The 23223-nt window shown below is 40.7% G+C and overlaps 1 protein-coding gene across 5 annotated transcripts; it reads right to left on the reverse strand.

Annotated features, from left to right (window-relative positions):
• Nucleotides 1-290: 290 nt before the first annotated feature.
• LOC133644261 (leucine-rich repeat-containing protein 24-like) lies at nucleotides 291-20829 on the reverse strand. Of its 5 annotated transcripts, XM_062038620.1 has the most exons (9): nucleotides 20482-20624; nucleotides 17360-17449; nucleotides 9115-9293; nucleotides 8943-9029; nucleotides 8690-8881; nucleotides 5814-5982; nucleotides 5478-5740; nucleotides 1595-2152; nucleotides 291-1466 (listed from the first exon to the last, which is right to left on the reverse strand). In XM_062038620.1, the coding sequence occupies exons 3-9, from the start codon at nucleotides 9274-9276 to the stop codon at nucleotides 1068-1070; spliced, it is 1830 nt and encodes a 609-aa protein (XP_061894604.1). In that variant the 5' UTR covers nucleotides 9277-9293; nucleotides 17360-17449; nucleotides 20482-20624; the 3' UTR covers nucleotides 291-1067. The 5 variants fall into 5 exon arrangements, with proteins under 5 accessions (XP_061894604.1, XP_061894603.1, XP_061894606.1 ...); XM_062038619.1 differs by lacking the exon at nucleotides 17360-17449 and having other exon boundaries at nucleotides 20482-20829; XM_062038622.1 differs by lacking the exons at nucleotides 17360-17449; nucleotides 20482-20624 and adding an exon at nucleotides 15097-15755.
• Nucleotides 20830-23223: the final 2394 nt, after the last annotated feature.

Consider the following 23223-nt stretch of genomic DNA (forward strand, 5'->3'; position numbering starts at 1 on the left):
CTACAATGGGTGGAGGTCTGCTACAGTGGGTGGAGGTCTGCTACAATGGGTGGAGGGGCTGCTACAGTGGGTGGAGGGTCTGCTACAGTGGGTGGAGGTCTGCTACAATGGGTGGAGGGTCTGCTATAGTGGGTGGAGGGTCTGCTACAGTGGGTGGAGGTCTGCTACAATGGGTGGAGGGTCTGCTACAGTGGGTGGAGGTCCGCTACAATGGGTGGAGGTCTGCTACAGTGGGTGGAGGTCTGCGGTCCACTTTTGTTTTGATTGCTAAATAGAGCCGAGAAGCTAACCATGGTCAGCAGTTTGTTTATTGGCCACACCCTCACAGTGAGTGTGGATGCAAACAAAGATCACTTTTAGGATAAGAAATGTGGGCATTGTTGGGAGACAAAAACATCAACATTAAAAAAAATACAAATAAAAATGAGCCCAAAAAAACCATTCAGGCTTGAACAAGGAAAGGTGACACCCAGGAGGGCTGCGGCATGCTAGCAAGTTCAAGTTAAAGTAGCAATGATTGTCACACACACACTAGGTGTGGTGAAATGTGTCCTCTGCAGTTGACCCATCACCCTTGTTCACCTCCTGGGAGGTGAGGGGAGCAGTGAGCAGCAGCGGTGGCCGCGCCCGGGAATCATTCCTGGTGATTTAACCCCCAATTCCAAGCCTTGATGCTGAGTGCCAAGCAGGGAGGTAATGGCTCCCATTTGTATAGTCTTTGGTATGACTCGGCCGGGGTTTGAACTCACAACCTACCCGTCTCCTAGTCAGGCCGACAACACGCATGGTGGGATAGAAAATCAGGCGGGCTCTTTGACATTGTCTTTCCAAGCCGGGTCAGGACAACGCAGCGCGGGCACGTGCACAACAATAAGGGGAACCACTCATAAAGAAAGTGAAAGAGCGAGCAAGCTGCTCAACAGCGCCTCCAGAGGCCAGAGAAGAAATAACGTCTACAAGGACATAATCCCGCTCGGGGGTTCTGATGAAAGTCATTTTGGCGTGTGAGGTCACAGTGTCAGCTTCCTGTTGCAGTTCTCATTGTGACCAGCAGGTGTGCTGTGGCCTCAGCAGTGGATCTCGTAGGCCATCTGCGAGTCCACAAACAAGCCCGTGTGGTTCACAAACATCCCCTCGCCCTCCGACGTCATCACCGGCTCCGCCTCCCCGCCCTCCCCCGCCATTCTCCGCATGGTCCGAATGTCGCCGTCCGCCTGCAGCTGCTTATTGAGGGGCGGGATCGCCGGCTGGCCCGGCCCCGAGGAGGCGCTGAGGCTGCTGGTGTCGGACGGGGCGGGGCAGCCCAGGCTGGTGGTGGAGACGGCGGTGGGCGGGGCCGGGGGCAGCACCGGCTTGGCCCGGTTCAGGACGTACATCTCGTGGCCTCGCTCGTCGCGGTACTCCTCCAGCTGGGCGAAGGTGGTCGGGCCGTCCGAGTAGTCGTTGACGTACAGGATGCTCTCCTCCTGCGGGGCGCAGGTCACATGGTTTGACAGCAATACCACAAGCAACCACCAGGGGGTGATAATGTATCATCCCCAATACTCTGCACCCTTTTTGAACCTTCCGGCGAACCTAAGATTTTGGTACTCACCTGGTCAGCGCCGTCAGCCTCCTTGTCTCCTTGCTGATGGCGGCTGTAGATCATGGCCACCAGCAGCAGCGCCGTCAGAGCCAGCAGTGAGATGCCCGCCGCGATGGCCGTCTGCGTGGCGGCGCCCAGCGCGCCGAAGGCCATGCTGCCCAGCGCGTAGAGCGGCTCCCGGCTCACGTCGGAGGCGGGGCCGGGGCTCCTCAGGCGGGGCCAGTTGGGCGAGTGGGGAGGGGTCACCTGCGACCAGGTGGCCCAGATGGAGGAGGAGGAAGAGGAGGAGTTGATGGCCAGCTGGAAGGTCACCCTGGCCACGCCCCCTGCGTTCCACGCCTCGCACTCGTAGAAGCCGGCGTGGGCCACGGTGACGTTGCTCAGGAACAGCATGCCGCTGCCCGTGTCGGGGTCAAAGTGCTCGCCCTCGCTTTTCCGCACGCTCGCTCGGCTCCCCTCTGAGGGCTCCTCGGCTCTGCCCGCGCTTCTGGCTCCGCCCCCCAGCTCTTGCACCAGACCTCTGGGAGACGGCGCCACCTTTCCCTGGGACGCCTTCCTCCACGTCACCTGCAGGTGTGTGCCATGTTACCGTACATCCACTTTACTCCTCGGGTGTTGCTGGGCCTTTGCTTGCATGCAGAACGGCCCCAGTCTATGAACATTACATCATCACACCCAAGACAATGGGCACATACACCCCCCACGCCTTCACCACCACTTATTTCCCCTCGGGGTGATGGACGGCTGACAGCGCTTCATAGCAGCAGTTGACCTCCAGGGCCCCAACTCCCCCCCTCTGTTGCGAGTTGTCGTGATTAAATGTCAGGTGTTTATGTGTGCATTGCAAGGAGGTTTTTTCCCAATCCAGACTAGACCCCCTTAGGAGCATTTTTTTACTCATCTTCTTCCCCAGCGTTTGACCTTTTTCTTATCTTTTACGGGGCGCCTTTGGCGACCCATCAGCGTTCCTGTTCTGTAACCCTGTACAACAGGGGTCACCAACGCGGTGCCCGCGGGCACCAGGTAGCCCGTAAGGACCAGATGAGTAGCCCGCCGGCCTGTTCTAAAAATAGCTCAAATAGCAGCACTTACCAGTGAGCTGCCTCTATTTTTTAAATTGTATTTATTTACTAGCAAGCTGGTCTCGCTTTGCCCGACATTTTTAATTCTAAGAGAGACAAAACTCAAATAGTATTTGAAAATCCAAGAAAATATTTTAAAGACTTGGTCTTCACTTGTTTAAATAAATTCATTAATTTTTTTACTTTGCTTCTTATAACTTTCAGAAAGACAATTTTAGAGAAAAAATACAACCTTAAAAATGATTTTAGGATTTTCAAACACATATACCTTTTTACTAGGGATGTAAATGCGTTAAAATGTAATATTGGAAATTATCGGTATCGTTTTTTTAAATTATCGGTATCGTTTGTTTTTTTTTGTTGTTTTTTTTAAAAAATTAAATCAACATAAAAAACACAAGATACACTTACAATTAGTGCACCAAGCCAAAAAACCTCCCTCCCCCATTTACACTCATTCACACAAAAGGGTTGTTTCTTTCTGTTATTAATATTCTGCTTCCTACATTATATATCAATATATATCAATACAGTCTGCAAGGGATACAGTCCGTAAGCACACATGATTGTGCGTGCTGCTGCTCCACTAATAGTACTAACCTTTAACAGTTAATGTTACTCATTTTCATTAATTACTAGTTTCTATGTAACTGTTTTTATATTGTTGTACTTTCTTTTTTATTCAAGAAAATGTTTTCAATTTATTTATCTTATTTTATTTGATTCATTTTTAAAAAAAAGGACCTTATCTTCACCATACCTGGTTGTCCAAATTAGGCATAATAATGTGTTAATTCCACGACTGTATATATCGGTATCGGTTGATATCGGTATCGGTAATTAAAGAGTTGGACAATATCGGCATATCGGATATCGGCAAAAAGCCATTATCGGACATCCCTAACATATACCTTTTTACCTTTTAAATTCCTTCCTCTTCTTTCCTGACAATTTAAATCAATGTTCAAGTAAATCTATTTTTTTATTGTAAAGAATAATAAATACATTTTAATTTAATTCTTCATTTTAGCTTCTGTTTTTTCGACGAAGAATATTTGTGAAATATTTCTTCAAACTTATTATGATTAAAATTCAAAAAAATTATTCTGGCAAATCTAGAAAATCTGTAGAATCAAATTTAAATCTTATTTCAAAGTCTTTTGAATTTCTTTTAAAATTTTTGTTCTGGAAAATCTAGAAGAAATAATGATTTGTCTTTGTTAGAAATATAGCTTGGTCCAATTTGTTATATATTCTAACAAAGTGTAGATTGTATTTTAACCTATTTAAAACATGTTATCAAAATTCTAAAATTAATCTTAATCAAGAAAAATTACTAATGATGTTCCATAAATTATTTTTTTAATTTTTCAAAAAGATTTGAATTACGGTAGCTAGTTTTTCTCTTCTTTTTTTTGGTTGAATTTTGAATTTTAAAGAGTCGAAATTGAAGATAAACTATGTTTCAAAATTTAATCGTCATTTTTTTCGTGTTTTCTCCTATTTTAAACCGTTCAATTAAGTGTAAATATCATTAATTATTAATAGGGATGTCCGATAATATCGGCTTGCCGATATCGGCCGATAAATGCGTTAAAATGTAATATCGGAAATTATCGGTATCGGTTTTTTTATTATCTGTATCGGTTGTTTTTTTTTATTTATTTATTTTTTTATTAAATCCACATAAAAAACACAAGATACACTTACAATTAGTGCACCAAGCCAAAAAACCTCCCTCCCCCATTTACACTCATTCACACAAAAGGGTTGTTTCTTTCTGTTATTAATATTCTGCTTCCTACATTATATATCAATATATATCAATACAGTCTGCAAGGGATACAGTCCGTAAGCACACATGATTGTGCGTGCTGCTGCTCCACTAATAGTACTAACCTTTAACACTTCATTTGACTCATTTTCATTCATTACTAGTTTCTATGTAACTGTTTTTATATTGTTTTACTTTCTTTTTTATTCAAGAAAATGTTTTTAATTTATTTATCCTATTTTATTTTATTCATTTTTTTAAAAAGTACCTTATCTTCACCATACCTTAGCTTCTGTTTTTTTGACGAAGAATATTTGTGAAATATTTCTTCAAACTTATTATGATTAAAATTCAAAAAAATTATTCTGGCAAATCTAGAAAATCTGTAGAATCAAATTTAAATCTTATTTCAAAGTCTTTTGAATTTCTTTTAAAAATTTTGTTCTGGAAAATCTAGAAGAAATAATGATTTGTCTTTGTTAGAAATATAGCTTGGTCCAATTTGTTATATATTCTAACAAAGTGCAGATTGGATTTTAACCTATTTAAAACATGTCATCAAAATTCTAAAATGACTCTTAATCAGGAAAAATTACTAATGATGTTCCATAAATTATTTTTGTAATTTTTTCAAAAAGATTCGAATTAGCTAGTTTTTCTCTTCTTTTTTTCGGTTGAATTTTGAATTTTAAAGAGTCGAAATTGAAGATAAACTACGTTTCAAAATGTAATTGTCATTTTTTTCGTGTTTTCTCCTCTTTTAAACCGTTCAATTAAGTGTAAATATCATTAATTATTAATAATAACATAGAGTTAAAGGTAAATTGAGCAAATTGGCTATTTCTGGCAATTTATTGAAGTGTGTATCAAACTGGTAGCCCTTCGCATTAATCACTACCCAAGAAGTAGCTCTTGCTTTCAAAAAGGTTGGTGACCCCTGACCTACACTGTTTGTTTGTCTAATCTTGAACGGGTTTGTGCTGAAAACAGTTTGGTTGTACTTGTGCAAAGACGATCAAGTCCTATCCTATCCTACCTGTGGCCGTGGGTAGCCGGAGGCGTGGCAGGACACCCGCAGGCTCTCGCCCAGACGCACGGCCAGCCGCTTGGGATCCAGCTGCACCAGCGGGGGGATGCACACCAGGCTGTTGAGCGGCACCTCCACCAGGCTCAGGTGGGACAGACGTGGCGGCTCGGAGCACGCCATGCGACGCTCGGCCGTGCTCAGCAGCCGCTGGCCCTCCTCGTCGATCCAGCTCCGCAGCCAGTGGAGGGCGCAGTCGCAGCGCCACGGGTTGTCTGGAGAGCACAGGTCCGTTTCAGCGGGGGAAGAACCCCATTTTGGGAAGGAGACGCCTGGTGAGGGACTCACCTGTGATCCGGAGCACCTGCAGACTGACGAGTGGTCGCAGCGTGGCCGGGCCGATGGTGTGGAGATGGTTCCTGCTGAGGTCCAGCAGAGCCAGCGAGGTCAGACCGACCAGCGCCTGGTCGGCCAGAACCTCAATGCTGTTGTGCTGCAGGTGGAGCTCCTGGAGGCGCTGCAGACACACCACAGAACCTTCTCAGGCAGATACTCAACCGGAAACCACTACCAGTCCTAGTTTCTACATCCTGGAGATCTACAGCAGACTTTTGATTGATGGTTTTTAGGACCTTCTGCAAAAAAAGATCATCTCAATTAGGGATGTCCGATAATGGCTTTTTGCCGATATCCGATATTGTCCAACTCTTTAATTACCGATACCGATATCAACCGATACCGATACTGATATATACAGTTGTGGAATTAACACATTATTATGCCTAATTTGGACAACCAGGTATGGTGAAGATAAGGTCCTTTTTTTTTTAAATTAATAAAATAAGATAAATAAATTAAAAACATTTTCTTGAATAAAAAAGAAAGTAAAACAATATAAAAACAGTTACATAGAAACTAGTAATTAATGAAAATGAGTAAAATTAACTGTTAAAGGTTAGTATTATTAGTGGAGCAGCAGCACGCACAATCATGTGTGCTTACGGACTGTATCCCTTGCAGACTGTATTGATATATATTGATATATTGTTAATATTAATAACTGTATCCCTTGCAGACTGTATTGATATATATTGATATATTGTTAATATTAATAACTGTATCCCTTGCAGACTGTATTGATATATATTGATATATAATGTAGGAAGCAGAATATTAATAACAGAAAGAAACAACCCTTTTGTGTGAATGAGTGTAAATGGGGGAGGGAGGTTTTTTGGGTTGGTGCACTAATTGTAAGTGTATCTTGTGTTTTTTATGTGGATTTAATAAAAAAAAACAAAAAACGATACCGATAATAAAAAAAACGATACCGATAATTTCCGATATTACATTTTAAAGCATTTATCGGCCGATATTATCGGACTTCTCTAATCTCAATGACAACACTCACGTCATTTTTAAGAATCTGCTTTTTTGAACTGAACTCTAAGGCCACAATTTGAAAAGCCCGAATGAGGAAAAAGAGAGGACCCGAAACGGAACCTTGAGGAACGCCTCTCGAATAACTGAAGACGTTGACTACTGACTACCATCTACGCTCCGTAATATCATCAAAGGGTTCAGAGAATGTGGAGAAATCACTGCACGTAAGCAGCTAAGCCCGTGACCTTCCATCCCTCAGGCTGTACTGCATCAACAAGCCACATCAGTGTGTAAAGGATATCACCACATGGGCTCAGGAACACTTCAGAAACCCACTGTCAGTAACTACAGTTGGTCGCTACATCTGTAAGTGCAAGTTAAAACTCTCCTATGCAAGGCGAAAACCGTTTATCAACAACACCCAGAAACGCCGTCGGCTTCGCTGGGCCTGAGCTCATCTAAGATGGACTGATACAAAGTGGAAAAGTGTTCTGTGGTCTGAAGGTTCTGACGAGTCCATTTCAAATTGTTTTGGGTTGGGGCCGAACATTCAGATTGTTTAGGGGAAATGTGGACAAGGTGTCCTCGGACCTGATGGATAAAGGCAGCATGTGTGATGGTATGGGGGTGTATTAGTGGCCAAGACATGGGTAACTTACACATCTGTGAAGGCACCATTAATGCTGAAAGGTACATACAGCTTTTGGAGCAACATATGTTGCCATCCAAGCAACGTTACCATGGACGCCCCTGCTTATTTCAGCAAGACAATGCCAAGCCACGTGTTACATCAACGAGGCTTCATAGTAAAAGAGTGCGGGTACTAGACTGGCCTGCCTGTAGTCCAGACATTGAAAATGTGTGGCACCTAAAATAGCAGAAGGGAGACTGTTGAACAACTTAAGCTGTACATCAAGCAAGAATGGGAAAGAATTCCACTTCAAAAATGTGTCTCCTCACTTCCCAAACCTTTACTGAGTGTTGTTAAAAGGAAAGGCCATGTAACACAGTGGTGAACATGCCCTTTCCCAACTACTTTGGCACGTGTTGCAGCCATGAAATTCTAAGTTAATTATTATTGGCAAAAAAAAAAAAAAAGTTTATGAGTTTGAACATGAAATATGTTGTCTTTGTAGCATATTCAACTGAATATGGCTTGAAAAGGATTTGCAAATCATTGTACTCCGTTTATATTTACATCTAACACCATTTCCCAACTCATATGGAAACGGGGTTTGTACCAATGATGTGACTAGGTGTGGTGAGATGCAAGATGACTAGGTGTGGTGAGATGCAAGATGACTAGGTGTGGTGAGATGCAAGATGACTAGGTGTGGTGAGATGCAAGATGACTAGGTGTGGTGAGAAGGTGAAGGTACCAATGATGAGACTAGGTGTGGTGAGATGCAAGATGACTAGGTGTGGTGAGAAGGTGAAGGTACCAATGATGTGACTAGGTGTGGTGAGATGCAAGATGACTAGGTGTGGTGAGATGCAAGATGACTAGGTGTGGTGAGATGCAAGATGACTAGGTGTGGTGAGATGCAAGATGACTAGGTGTGGTGAGATGCAAGATGACTAGGTGTGGTGAGATGCAAGATGACTAGGTGTGGTGAGAAGGTGAAGGTACCAATGATGAGACTAGGTGTGGTGAGATGCAAGATGACTAGGTGTGGTGAGATGCAAGATGACTAGGTGTGGTGAGAAGGTGAAGGTACCAATGATGAGACTAGGTGTGGTGAGATGCAAGATGACTAGGTGTGGTGAGCCGCCAGTTGGTTTGACCTGTTCTAAGGAGTTCTAGACCCACAGGACTGAGACCAAGAAGGGGTCAGTCTGACCTGTAAGCCACGGAAGGTGTGGTCGAGCAGCCGCGTGATGTCGTTCCCCGCCAGGTAAAGAATGCGCAGGTGCTCCAGTCCCTGGAACATGTCGGCCGTCACCAAGTGGATCCTGTTCCCGTTCAGAGCCAGCTCCAAGAGCTTGGCCTGGTTCTGGAAGGAGCCGGGCTCCACGGCCGAGATGGTGTTGTTCTAGAAAGGACGGACGTTGAAGTTTGCAAACAAAGACCTGGCGTAAGCGTGTGGTGTGCACCTGCAGGTAGAGGTAGTGCAGGTGTCGGAGAAGAGCCAGGTCCTGACGGCGGATCTGACCAATCACGTTGTCCTGCAGGAAGACCGTCTGCCAGGAGACAAAGAGGTGCACGCAGTCAAAATAAAGAATGCGCATTACCGCCCCCCGCAGGGCCGGAGGGGAAGGGGGTCACCTGTGTGGGCGGGGGCACGTGTTTGGGGACGCTCTGGAGGCCCGTGGAGCCGCACTCCACCGTCAGGCTGTAGCAGCGGCAGCTGGCCGGGCAGGAGGCGAAGGCGGCGGCGGCCTGGGGGAGGAGCCAGAGGAGGAGCGTGGACAGGAGGGGCGGCACCATGGCGACGGCGGACGAAGCTGAGGAGGAAGCAAATGTTCAGAATAGTTCTGCAAACGGGCTTTGATGACAAATGATCAATCGTGCCGTCATGAATGACGTACACTTGGTTTTGGTTTTGTTTTCACAGAGAAAATAATACTAAAATCATATTGGAGTGAAGTGACAGAGAAGTGCTACTAGAGTCCATGCATAGTTTAATAACTTATGCATACATTTTAGTTTAGGCTCAACACAAAATGGAGGCTGCTGAAAATATGAAACTTGTTTTAATTATATTTGACATGTAAAGTCAATGCAAAGTAAATATAATATATATATAATATATACAGTATTCATAATTTACTAAGCATATTTTCAAAATAAGTCCATATGGAGTTTATCAACTGTTATACATGTTTTACTGTATAGCTTACAGGTGTCAAACTCAAGGCCCGGGGGACAAATCTGGCCCGCCACATTATTTGATGTGGCCCCGCCAAAGCCTGGAAATAATATGCGTTAATAAAATGCTTCATCTTTTCTTACTAAATATATTTGTTCTTTCCCTTTTGACGTTACAAATCATGAACGGCATGCGATTGCATGTCTTTTAAAATTCAATATGATCAAAATCTAAATATATTATGTATTAAAAAATATTTCTTGTTTGAATAAAGATAAATACTATACTTAAATATCTGCTTGACTTACGATTTCAAAACAAATTATCAAATTGTAGACTGTGCTTTTTTTTTTTTTTTTTTACCGCAAAATCAACTTCCCTACTGTATTTTTTCCATATACAGTAAGACACTGAAACATTAAAAAACTACCAAAAAAAAACATTAAAACAAGATTTCACAGTAAAAACCAAAACTGGCAGCTATGTTGCTTGAATTTACCACTAAAAACAGTGGTATAGTTTCTCCATGTACAGTATGTGTGTATTTAATTATATTTGACATGTAAAGTCAATGCAAAGTAAATATAATTGAATATGTACAGTATGTGTGTATATATGGTGTTTCTTTATTGTTTCTTTATTTTTTTTTTCTTTTCTTAGTTTCTTTTCCTAATAAAGTTGTTTTAATCCCCCCCCCACACACGTGTAAAGCGACTTTGGGTATTTAGAAAAGCGCTATATAAATCCCAGGTATTATTATTATTATTATTATATATGTATTGTATCTATTCTCCAACAAAGCAAATGACTGAGCATAAATATTATGTACTCAACTTCTTAAATGAGACTAATTCAATCATTTCATCTCTTGTTGGCAGGTTTTCTTATACGTCACATATTGCTTATTTTCACAATTATGAAATCCCCCCCCCCCCCCCCCCCAAAAAATGACATCATTTCATATAATATACATGTAAAATTATAATTTATTTCATTATGTGTATTATATTTAATACATAGTTTTGTTAATTATATTACAATTATAATGGTATTAGATGTTTTATTAAAACATGATCATATATCTAAGAACATAAATGTATTCTTTTTTCCTAATAGGATAAAGCAGTGGTCCCCAACCACCGGGCCGCGGACCGATTGGTACCGGGCCGCACAAGAAATTAAAAAATAAATAAATAAATAAAATTTTTTTTTTTTTTTTAATGAAATCAACATAAAAACACAATATATACATTATATATCAATATAGATCAATACAGTCTGCAGGGATACAGTCCGTAAGCACACATGATTGTATTTATTTATGTAAAAAAAATAAAAATAAAAATAAAAATAAATAAAAAATCCCCCCCCCCCCTCCCCACCGGTCCGTGGGACAAATTTTCAAGCGTTGACCGGTCCGCAGCTACAAAAAGGTTGGGGACCACTGGGATAAAGCACATATTTTTGTTATATTTACAATAAAACAAAAAAATGTATGTTTATCTTTGTTAAATTTTTAATTTTTTTTTAATCCAAACCAATCCAATCAAAATCAAATATCTACGATCAATGATTTTCTCTTATTTGCAAGGGACTGACATGAAGCTCTGTTCATGTAATGACATTGAGCACACCACAAGGTCAAGATCCGGCGTGAAGTTGTTCATATTAAAACTACATTGTGTCAAGATGTGGACTATGGCGGGTTTGTTTTTCCGAGATGCAATGAAAGTTGGGGCGGACATGGCTTGAAGGTAAGGACATATTTATTTTTTACTCAAACAAAAAGAACAAACTAAAGGCGCGCACAAGGCGGAGGTACAGACTTGACTATGAAACAAAAACTTGCACGTGGGCAAAAAACTAAAGGACATGAACAAAAGTCGCTAACTGTGGCATGAATAGAAAACAATTACTTGACAAGGCCGACTGCCTGGCAACAATGGCCTTAAATACTGGTGACATGATTAGTGAAAACGTGAGACAGGTGCGTGACAAGACAGGTGAAAACTAATGGGTGACCATGGAAACCAAACCAAACAAGGAAGTACAACCAGGAACTAAAAAAAGAGCCCAAAACCCAAGCAAAACAAAAGCATGATTAACACAGACATGACACATTGTCAGTACTTTGTGCCGTTAGTTACTGTAAAATACATTTTCATTCCCACCACCTTGTCAAAATCATTTGTTTTTTTCTGCAACTGTTTTTTCTTCATTACAGTTTTCATGTTATTAATGTGTTATTATTCATCATCTCCCCAAACTGTTGAGCAAAGTTTGTGCTGCAACATTTTTTGGGCTAACTATTATAGTTGTTATCATATTAACTATTATAGTGTTGACCTGTTATAATGAACTATATTAAAGGCCTACTGAAATGATTTTTTTTTATTTAAACGGGCATAGCAGATCCATTCTATGTGTCATACTTCATCATTTCGTGATATTGCCATATTTTTGCTGAAAGGATTTAGTAGAGAAAATTGACGATAAAGTTCGCAACTTTTGGTCGCTGATAAAAAAAGCCTTGCCTGTACCGGAAGTAGCGTGACGTCACAAGCGGTAGTGCTGCTCACAATTCCCGTTGTTTACAATGGAGTGAGAGAGATTCGGACCGAGAAAGTGATGATTACCCCATTAATTTGAGCGAGGATGAAAGATTCATAGATGAGGAACGTTACAGTGAAGGACTAGAGAGGCAGTGATGGACGTATCTTTTTTCGCTCTGACCGTAACTTAGGTACAAGCTGGCTCATTGGATTCCACACTCTCTCCTTTTTCTATTGTGGATCACAGATTTGTATTTTTAAACCACCTGGGATACTATATCCTCTTGAAAATGAGAGTCGAGAACGCGAAATGGACATTCACAGTGACTGAACATGTAAATACACGATTAATAATTCAGCTTTGCGAAGCTAAAAAAATAGAAGCTAACCTAGCTACGTAGCCAACGTGATAGCAGCAGTCTCAAATGCAGATAGAAACTAAATTTAAAAAAAACCTGACTGGATGGATAGACAGAAGATCAATAATACTATTAAACCATGAACATGTAAATACACGATTAATAATATTCCGCTTGGCGAAGCTAAAAAAACAGAAGCTAACCTAGCTGCATAGCCAACGCGATAGCATCAGTCTCAAATGCAGATAGAAACTAAATTTAAAAAAACCTGACTGGATGGATATACAGAAGATCAATAATACTATTAAACCATGAACATGTAAATACACGATTAATAATTCAGCTTTGCGAAGCTAAAAAAATAGAAGCTAACCTAGCTACGTAGCCAACGTGATAGCAGCAGTCTCAAATGCAGATAGAAACTAAATTTTAAAAAAACCTGACTGGATGGATAGACAGAAGATCAATAATACTATTAAACCATGAACATGTAAATACACGATTAATAATATTCCGCTTGGCGAAGCTAAAAAAACAGAAGCTAACCTAGCTGCGTAGCTAACTTAGATGCGGCGGCGGGCGTTGTACGCTCTATGACGACACCCCGGCCGCCATCAGAGTCGGCAAGAAACATATATTTCCCCAAAGTTACGTACGTGACATGCACATATCGACACGCACGTACGGGCAAGCGATCAAATGTTTGGAAGCCAAAGCTGTACTCACCGTAGTGCGTCTGCTATCCTGCTCAAAACACAACACAACCTCCTGGTGTTGGTGTTGCTGTAGTCCGCTGCTCCACCGGCTCCAACTTTCTTATTTGCAGTCTCCATTGTCCATTAAACAAACTGCTCAATCGCTTTATTAACAAGCGGTAACTGGTTGTAGTTCAAAAAGTAACGCACACACATACACGAGCTGCTGTTAGCCAAAAGTCACGATCACACACACTCAAGTTCTCCGCCAACTTACTCGCGCATGCGCGTTCCCCAAACCCTTAAAGACTGTACACTAATGCAAATATAACGGATATTAACAGTATTGTACTTAGCCGCTAAGACTCCGATCGATCCCACCTACAACGTTCTTCTTTGCAGTCTCAATTGTTCATTAAACAAATTGCAAAAGATTCAGAATACTGTGGAATTTTGTCAAAGAAAACAAGAGGCTTTTCTATCGGGTCAGATGAGGTACAACCACTTCCGTTGCTTTTGTGACGTCACGCGCATAAATCATATCCAAAGGAGTTTTTCAACCGGAAGTGTGGCGGGAATTTTAAAATGTCACTTTATAAGTTAACCCGGCCGTATTGGCATGTGTTGCAATGTTAAGATGTCATCATTGATATATAAACTATCAGACTGCGTGGTCGCTAGTAGTGGCTTTCAGTAGGCCTTTAAGTACCATTGTTTGTATGTTATTAAAGGCCTACTGAAAGCCACTACTAGTGACCACGCAGTCTGATAGTTTATATATCAATGATGAAATCTTAACATTGCAACACATGCCAATACGGCCGGGTTAACTTATAAAGTGACATTTTAAATTTCCCGCCACACTTCCGGTTGAAAAACTCCTTTGGATATGATTTATGCGCGTGACGTCACAAAATCCACGGAAGTGGTTGGACCCCATCGGACCCGATACAAAAACCTCTTGTTTTCTTCGACAAAATTCCACAGTATTCTGAACTATCTGTGTTGGTGAATCTTTTGCAATTTGTTTAATGAACAATGGAGGCTGCAAAGAAGAACGTTGTAGGTGGGATCGATCGGTGTCTTAGCGGCTAAGTACAATACTTACAGCAACACAACAAGGACTACTTACTGCGCCTAGCCCAGGGGTCGGCAACCCAAAAATGTTGAAAGAGCCATATGGGTGAGGGCCGACATCCGGGCAACTGAGCTACATACGGGTTCTTCGAGCCATAGCAACCAGACTGGCGTTGAAAACAAACCGTTGCCATTACTCTTTAACCTGTCGACCTACGCTGGTTAAACCCGTCCTTCTGCCTCCAAAATGCCGAAAAACTGTGTTGTTTTTGGTTGTGCTAACCACAACTGGAAACAGGGAAAACAAAGGTTGTATTTTGTTCTGCCAAAGCGTGATAAAAGCCCACAGAGACGAGACAAATGGCTCGCAGCTTTACACCGGGAAAACGAGGACGGTTCTCACTGGAGTCCCCCAAAGTCCCAGGTCGTGTGTTCGGATCACCTCGTTTCTGGTAAATATAAGGAACAAAAATCCACCTTCTTAACCACAACTTGGATATACCGTCCATGCTAATGTTGTACTTGTTGAATTTGTACCTTATAACGTTCGACAGCTGAAGTTGTTGTTGTACAAAAATAACATGCGGTATATGCTATATAGTCTATAGCCTAGCTAGCTATTTTCGAAAACCGGACAACGAGAGGATACCAAAGGCAGCGTTAAGATGGACACCACCGGGAAAACGTAAGCCAGGGCGGCCAAAAAACACCTGGCGAAGAACAGTTGAAGGGGAGCTGAAAGAGATGAAGCTTACATGGGGCGAGGCAAGTAGACGAGGACAGCAGCGAGATGAATGGCGTCAAGTCGTCGAAGCCTTATTTCCCATCCGGGAAGAAGAGGATTAAGTTAAGTAAGTAATATACTATATAGTCTATAGCCTAGCTAGCTATTTTCGAAAACCGGTTTCGTTTAAATTTGCACTTAACAGTTGGGTTTTTAAAAACCAATAAACCCTATAATTTTCATGTTGCCATTCAATACATGTAGCCCTCAAATCTCTCAATATTTTATACACTAACACTTGATCTTGTTGTTGATAACTTCCGCGTCTCTTTCTTAGTAGCGCGCAGGCTAAGCTAACTAGCAAGCTAAGCTAAGCCTGAGAAGCTTTAAAGTTCACTGAGACGAGTCTGACGCAAATAATACATTTTCGTTTTTTCACACGATATGCGAATAAGTAAAAATGCGTAAATGAAGGATTTGACGCCGACTTCCAAGCCACAACGCTCGTTAAATGCTTTTTCTGTCAATGCTGTGTTCGCTGTGAGCTGCTTTGTTTTCAACCAATTCCCGGTTGCTAGGGGATTGGTAGGCGGAAGTGACGTAGGTCCGCCCTCACCCATAGGACCAAAAATACAAAAACAAATCTGTCTGGAGCCGCAAAAAATTAAAAGCCATATATTACATACAGATAGTGTGTCATGAGATATAAATTGAATTAAGAAGACTTAAAGGAAACTAAATGAGCTAAAATATAGCTACAAATGAGGCATAATGATGCAATATGTACATATAGCTAGCCTAAATAGCATGTTAGCATCGATTAGCTTGCAGTCATGCAGTGAGCAAATATGTCTGATTAGCACTCCACACAAGTCAATAACATCAACAAAACTCGCCTTTGTGTATTCACGCACAACGTTAAAAGTGTGGTGGACAAAATGAGACAGAAAAAGAAGTGGCATAAAACACGTCCTAGAAAGTCGGAGAAAGTTACACATGTAAACAAACTAAGGTGCGTTCAAGGACCGCCAAAATTAGTAGGACAAAACGGCGCTCGCCAAATACTCGAATCAGTGAAGCATGTTTAATATAAACAGTGTGCTTTATAACGATTAGGGAGGTTTGTGTCATGTTTGTCCTCCTACAGAAACCATATTAAAACAAAAAATATATTTTTTCCCGCTCATGTTTTTCCATTTTTCATACATTTTTGAAAAAGCTCCAGAGAGCCACTAGGGCGGCGCTAAAGAGCCGCGGGTTGCCGACCCCTGGCCTAGCCGATGCTTGCCGCCAAACCCACGGATGAAGTCCTTCGTCGCGCCGTCGATCGCTGGAACGCAGGTGAGCACGGGTGTTGATGGGAAGATGAGGGCTGGCTGGCATAGGTGGAGCGCTAATGTTTTTATCATAGTTCTGTGAGGTCCGGTTGCTAAGTTGCTAAATTAGCCTTAGCGTCGTTAGCGACAGCCTTGCCAGGCTGAGAATTTTTAACTGTGTATTTACATGTCCATGGTTTAATAGTATTGTTGGTCTTCTGTCTATCCTTCCAGTCAGGGGTTTATTTATTTTGTTTCTATCTTCATTTGAGAACGATGCTATCACGTTAGCTCAGTAGCTAAGTGTGTTGCTGATGTATTGTCGTGGAGATAAAAGGCACTGAATGTCCATTTGGCGTTCTCGACTCTCATTTTCAAGAGGATATAGTATCCCAGGTGGTTTAAAATACAAATCCGTGATCCACAATAGAAAAAGGAGAGAGTGTGGAATCCAATGAGCCAGCTTGTACCTAAGTTACGGTCAGAGCGAAAAAAGATACGTCCTGCACTGCCTCTCTAATCCTTCACTGTAACGTTCCTCATCTACGAATCTTTCATCCTCGCTCAAATTAATGGGGTAATCGTCACTTTCTCGGTCCGAATCTCTCTCGCTCCATTGTAAACAACGGGGAATTGTGAGGAATACTAGCTCCTGTGACGTCACGCTACTTCCGCTACAGGCAAGGCTTTTTTTTATCAGCGAGCAAAAGTTGCAAACTTTATCGTCGATGTTCTCTACTAAATCGTTTCAGCAAAAATATGGCAATATCGCGAAATGATCAAGTATGACACATAGAATGGATCTGCTATGCCCGTTTAAATAAAACAAATTCATTTCAGTAGGCCTTTAATGGCATAACCTTGTCACAATCTCCCCAAACTCTTTGTGCTGCAACACTTTTTAACTATTGTAGTTTTATGTCGGTTTTTTTGCTGGATGACGTCACCAGTCCGAAAATGTATTTTAGAATAACTTACACAAACTGGCCAGTTATTTGAATATTTGGCCAACTTCACACATGGTGGCTCAAAGTCCTCTCTTGACATGAATCCTCAGGAATAAATATTCTGGTAGGAGACATAGAAAGCAGGTAGAGTTCACAGACTAAGTTACCATGGTAACCGACTCTCACTTTGACCAACAGAAAACTTTTTCCCTTCACTTAATCTGCTTTTTGGAATAACAAACACGCACACACACACACACACACACACACACACATTAATATTAATGTCAGCCCTTCTCCCGTCAATATGTACCACAATCATGACAATAACAAGGAAACACAATTGATCTATTGTTGTATCAGTGCAATGATAACCATAATTATTCTGTACACACACACACACACACACACACACACGCACACACACACACACACACACACATTCTTATATTTGTTACCTTCTTGAGACGTGAGAAAAATGCCTCCCTCTTTAGGACCAGCCTTTCTAGATATATAAAGAAGTGTATTTACAACATTAATAATATATACATACTATGCACATATAAAAAAGCTTGTTGTGAAAAATGAGTTGGAATTTCACAAGAAAAACGGAATATTTGTGCAATATTATGATAAATGTGGAATTTTACTCAGTAAAAGTAGCAATTTTACAATAAAAGCTTAACATTTTGGCAATTTTATGAAAACCCTCGTAATTTTACTCGACAAAAGTCACAATTTTATAAGAAAACCTTAAACTTTTGGCAATATTTGAACAATAATCGGAATTTTACTCATTTTACTCCAAAAAAATGTCACCATTTTACAAGAACAATTCAAAAAATTGGCAATATTGTGATAAAAGTCAGATTTTTTTTAATGGCAATTTTGCATTGAAAAGTAATCATTTTACATGAAAAAGTATTCATTTTTTGAGAAAATATTGCAATATTACAGAAACAGAAAAAAATATGTGAAATTGTTCCCAATTTTTTAAAGAAAAAAGTCGACACATTGTGAAAAAAAGACTGCTTTTAGTTAATTAAATTTTATTTTGTAATTGGTTTTTAATCTTCATTATTTACTTCAAGTTATTACAGGATGTCTCTATATATACATATTTATATATTTGTTTTGTTAATTTTGCCAAAGGGGGCGCATTTCAAATTGTTACCCACACTTGTTATTTCATGTGTTGACCAGAGGGGGAGCACTTTTAAAAGCGACACACAGTCAATGTGAAAAATCCCTCCTTTTTGGGACCACCCTCATGTTGACCAGCAGGGGTGCAAATAAGATACTTTTCATTCTTCATGTCTCAAGAAGGGTGGAAATACAACACACACACACACACACACACACACACACACACACACACACACACACACACACACACACACACACACACACACACACACACACACACACACACACACACACACACACACACACACACACACACACACACACACACACATTCTTATATTTGTTACCTTCTTGAGAGCTGAGAAAAATGCCTCCCTCTTTAGGACCAGCCTTTCTAGATATATAAAGAAGTGTATTTACAACATTAATAATATATACATACTATGCACATATAAAAAAGCTTGTTGTGAAAAATTTGTTGGAATTTCACAAGAAAAACTTAGAATTTTGGCAGTATTATAATAAAAGTTGTCATTTTACTCAACGCGAGTCCAAATTTTACAAGAAAAACGGAATATTTGTGCAATATTATGATAAAAGTGGTATTTTACTCAGTAAAAGTCGCAATTTTACAAGAAAAGCTTAACATTTTGGCAATTTTATGAAAACCCTCGTAATTTTACTCGACAAAAGTCACAATTTTATAAGAAAACCTTAAACTTTTGGCAATATTTGAACAGTAATCGGAATTTTACTCCAAAAAAATGTCACCATTTTACAAGAACAATTAAAAAAATTGGCAATATTGTGATAAAAGTCAGATTTTTTTTAATGGCAATTTTGCATTGAAAAGTAATCATTTTACATTAAAAAGTATTCATTTTTTGAGAAAATATTGCAATATTACAGAAACAGAAAAAATATGCGAAATTGTTCCCAATTTTTTTTAAAGAAAAAAGTCAACACATTGTGAGAAAAAGACTGCTTTTAGTTCATTAATTCTAATTTTTTGTTTGTAATTGGTTTTTAATCTTCATTATTTACTTCAAGTCATTACAGTATGTCTCTATATACATATTTATTTATTTGTTTTATTAATTTTGGCCAAAGGGGCCGCATTTCAAATTGTTACCCACACTTGTTATTTCATATGTTGGCCAGAGGGGGTGCACTTCAATTTTTTTTACACAGACTTGTTATTTCATATGTTGACCAGAGGGGGCGCACTTCAACTTTTTACACACACTTGTTATTTCATATGTTGACCCAGAGGGGGAACACTTCAAATGTTTACACACACTTGTTATTTCATATGTTGGCCAGAGGGGGAGCACTTCAAATGTTTACACACACTTGTTATTTTATATGTTGACCAGAGGGTGCGCACTTCAAATTTTTTACACACACTTGTTATTTCATATGTTGACCAGAGGGGGAGCACTTCAAATGTTTACACGCACTTGTTATTTCATATGTTGACCAGAGGGGGAGCACTTCAAATTTTTTACACACACTTGTTATTTCATATGTTGACCAGAGGGGGCGCACTTCAACTTTTTACACACACTTATTTCATATGTTGACCAGAGGGGGAACACTTCAAATGTTTACACGCACTTGTTATTTCATATGTTGACCAAAAGGGGGCACACTTCAAATGTTTACATGCACTTGCTATTTCATATGTTGACCAGAGGGGGAGCACTTCAAATTGTTACACACACTTGTTATTTCATATGTTGACCAGAGGGGGAGCACTTTTAAAAGCGACACACAGTCAGTTTGAAAAAGCCCTCCTTTTTGGGACCATCCTCATGTTGACCAGCAGGGGTGCAAATAAGATACTTTTCCTTCTTCATGTCTCAAGAAGGGTGGAAATACAACACACGCACGCACACACACACACACACACACACACACACACACACACACACACACACACACACACACGCACACACACACACACACACACACACAGGTGAACAGGTCGTGTTGTTATTGTGTTACCTGCTGATGCTAATGGCGGACGCTGAAAAGGAAGGTGACGTCTTCCCGCGCCGCACCTGCTCATTCTCCACCTTTATTGTGGATGCGGAGGATGGAGCATCGCTGGATGCTTCCACGCTGCGCGCAGCCCGGCGGGCCCGTGGCGTCGTCGGAGCGGAGGGTGGAGGGTGGAGGGTGGAGGAGGAAGATGGAGGTGGAGTAAGATGGAAGTCAGACGGCAGCAAACATGGCGCAGGTTTGTTGTCGATCTTGGTTTGGCGGAGGTCTCTCGCGGATCTTAGCACGAAACCACGGCCGAACACGCAGGTGATCCTTCACGCCTGTCTCCCCCCCTGCTCGCGTACGCTGCTCATTTCCGCCCACCTCGCTTCCACAATAAAAGCCCCGTCCCAGTTCAGCGTCTAATTGTGTCTTCATCACGTCCATCACGTTTCTTCCTAACACTTTGAAGGACTTTTACAAACGGCTGCGAGTCTCGTATCGCACTTGCACGGATCGTCCTATCGCTCAGTGGCGAAGGAGAGGAAAACAAAATTGCTTTACTGTGAAAGACGTCCAGGAAGTGGACATATGTTGACGACGACCGACTTGACTTGGGGAAAACACCAAATATCAACAATGGACTGGAACAGAAAAATAACAATTTATGTCTAATACTAGGGATGTCCGATAATGGCTTTTTGCCGATATCCCGATATTGTCCAAGTCTTTAATTACCGATACCGATATCAACCGATACCGATATCAACCGATATATGCAGTCGTGGAATTAAAACATTATTATGCCTAATTTGGACAACCAGGTATGGTGAAGATAAGGTACTTTTTTTTTAAATTAGTAAAATAAGATAAATAAATTAAAAACATTTTCTTGAATAAAAAAGAAAGTACAACAATATAAAAACAGTTACATAGAAACTAGTAATGAATGAAAATGAGTAAAATGAAGTGTTAAAGGTTAGTACTATTAGTGGAGCAGCAGCACGCACAATCATGTGTGCTTACGGACTGTATCCCTTGCAGACTGTATTGATATATATTGATATATAATGTAGGAAGCAGAATATTAATAACAGAAAGAAACAACCCTTTTGTGTGAATGAGTGTAAATGGGGGAGGGAGGTTTTTTGGGTTGGTGCACTAATTGTAAGTGTATCTTGTGTTTTTTATGTGGATTCAATTAAAAAAAGCAAAAAAACAACGATACCGATAATAAAAAAACCGATACCGATAATTTCCGATATTACATTTTAACGCATATATCGGCCGATAATATCGGCAGGCCGATATTATCGGACATCTCTATCTAATACTGTACAATAACAGCAAGAAATATATTTATTGATTATTACTGGACACTTATCCAGAAACTACTTACGATTAATGCGTTTCAATCGGAATTTAATGCTAATACGTTTAACAAAGTATTTCTATTGCATTACTTGTATTTTTATTAGAGATGTACCAGCCGATAATATCGGCTTATTATCGGCCGATTAATGCTTTAAAATGTAATATCGGAAATTATCGGTATCGGTTTTTTATTATCGGTATCGTTTTTTTATTTTTTTCATTTTATTAAATCAACATAAAAAACACAAGATACACTTACAATTAGTGCACCAACCCAAAAAACCTCCCTCCCCCCATTTCTTTCTGTTATCAATATTCTGGTTCCTACATTATATATCAATATACAGGTAAAAGCCAGTAAATTAGAATATTTTGAAAAACTTGATTTATTTCAGTAATTGCATTCAAAAGGTGTAACTTGTACATTTTATTTATTCATTGCACACAGACTGATGCATTCAAATGTTTATTTCATTTAATTTTGATGATTTGAAGTGGCAACAAATGAAAATCCAAAATTCCGTGTGTCACAAAATTAGAATATTACTTAAGGATAATACAAAAAAGGGATTTTTAGAAATGTTGGCCAACTGAAAAGTATGAAAATGAAAAATATGAGCATGTACAATACTAAATACTTGGTTGGAGCTCCTTTTGCCTCAATTACTGCGTTAATGCGGCGTGGCATGGAGTCCATGAGTTTCTGGCACTGCTCAGGTGTTATGAGAGCCCAGGTTGCTCTGATAGTGGCCTTCAACTCTTCTGCGTTTTTGGGTCTGGCATTCTGCATCTTCCTTTTCACAATACCCCACAGATTTTCTATGGGGCTAAGGTCAGGGGAGTTGGCGGGCCAATTTAGAACAGAAATACCATGGTCCGTAAACCAGGCACGGGTAGATTTTGCGCTGTGTGCAGGCGCCAAGTCCTGTTGGAACTTGAAATCTCCATCTCCATAGAGCAGGTCAGCAGCAGGAAGCATGAAGTGCTGTAAAACTTGCTGGTAGACGGCTGCGTTGACCCTGGATCTCAGGAAACAGAGTGGACCGACACCAGCAGATGACATGGCACCCCAAACCATCACTGATGGTGGAAACTTTACACTAGACTTCAGGCAACGTGGATCCTGTGCCTCTCCTGTCTTCCTCCAGACTCTGGGACCTCCATTTCCAAAGGAAATGCAAAATTTGCTTTCGTTTCCACCATCAGTGATGGTTTGGGGTGCCATGTCATCTGCTGGTGTCGGTCCACTCTGTTTCCTGAGATCCAGGGTCAACGCAGCCGTCTACCAGCAAGTTTTAGAGCACTTCATGCTTCCTGCTGCTGACCTGCTCTATGGAGATGGAGATTTCAAGTTCCAACAGGACTTGGCGCCTGCACACAGCGCAAAAT

Source organism: Entelurus aequoreus, linkage group LG27 (genome assembly GCF_033978785.1).
Source record: "Entelurus aequoreus isolate RoL-2023_Sb linkage group LG27, RoL_Eaeq_v1.1, whole genome shotgun sequence".
NCBI lineage: Eukaryota > Metazoa > Chordata > Actinopteri > Syngnathiformes > Syngnathidae > Entelurus > Entelurus aequoreus.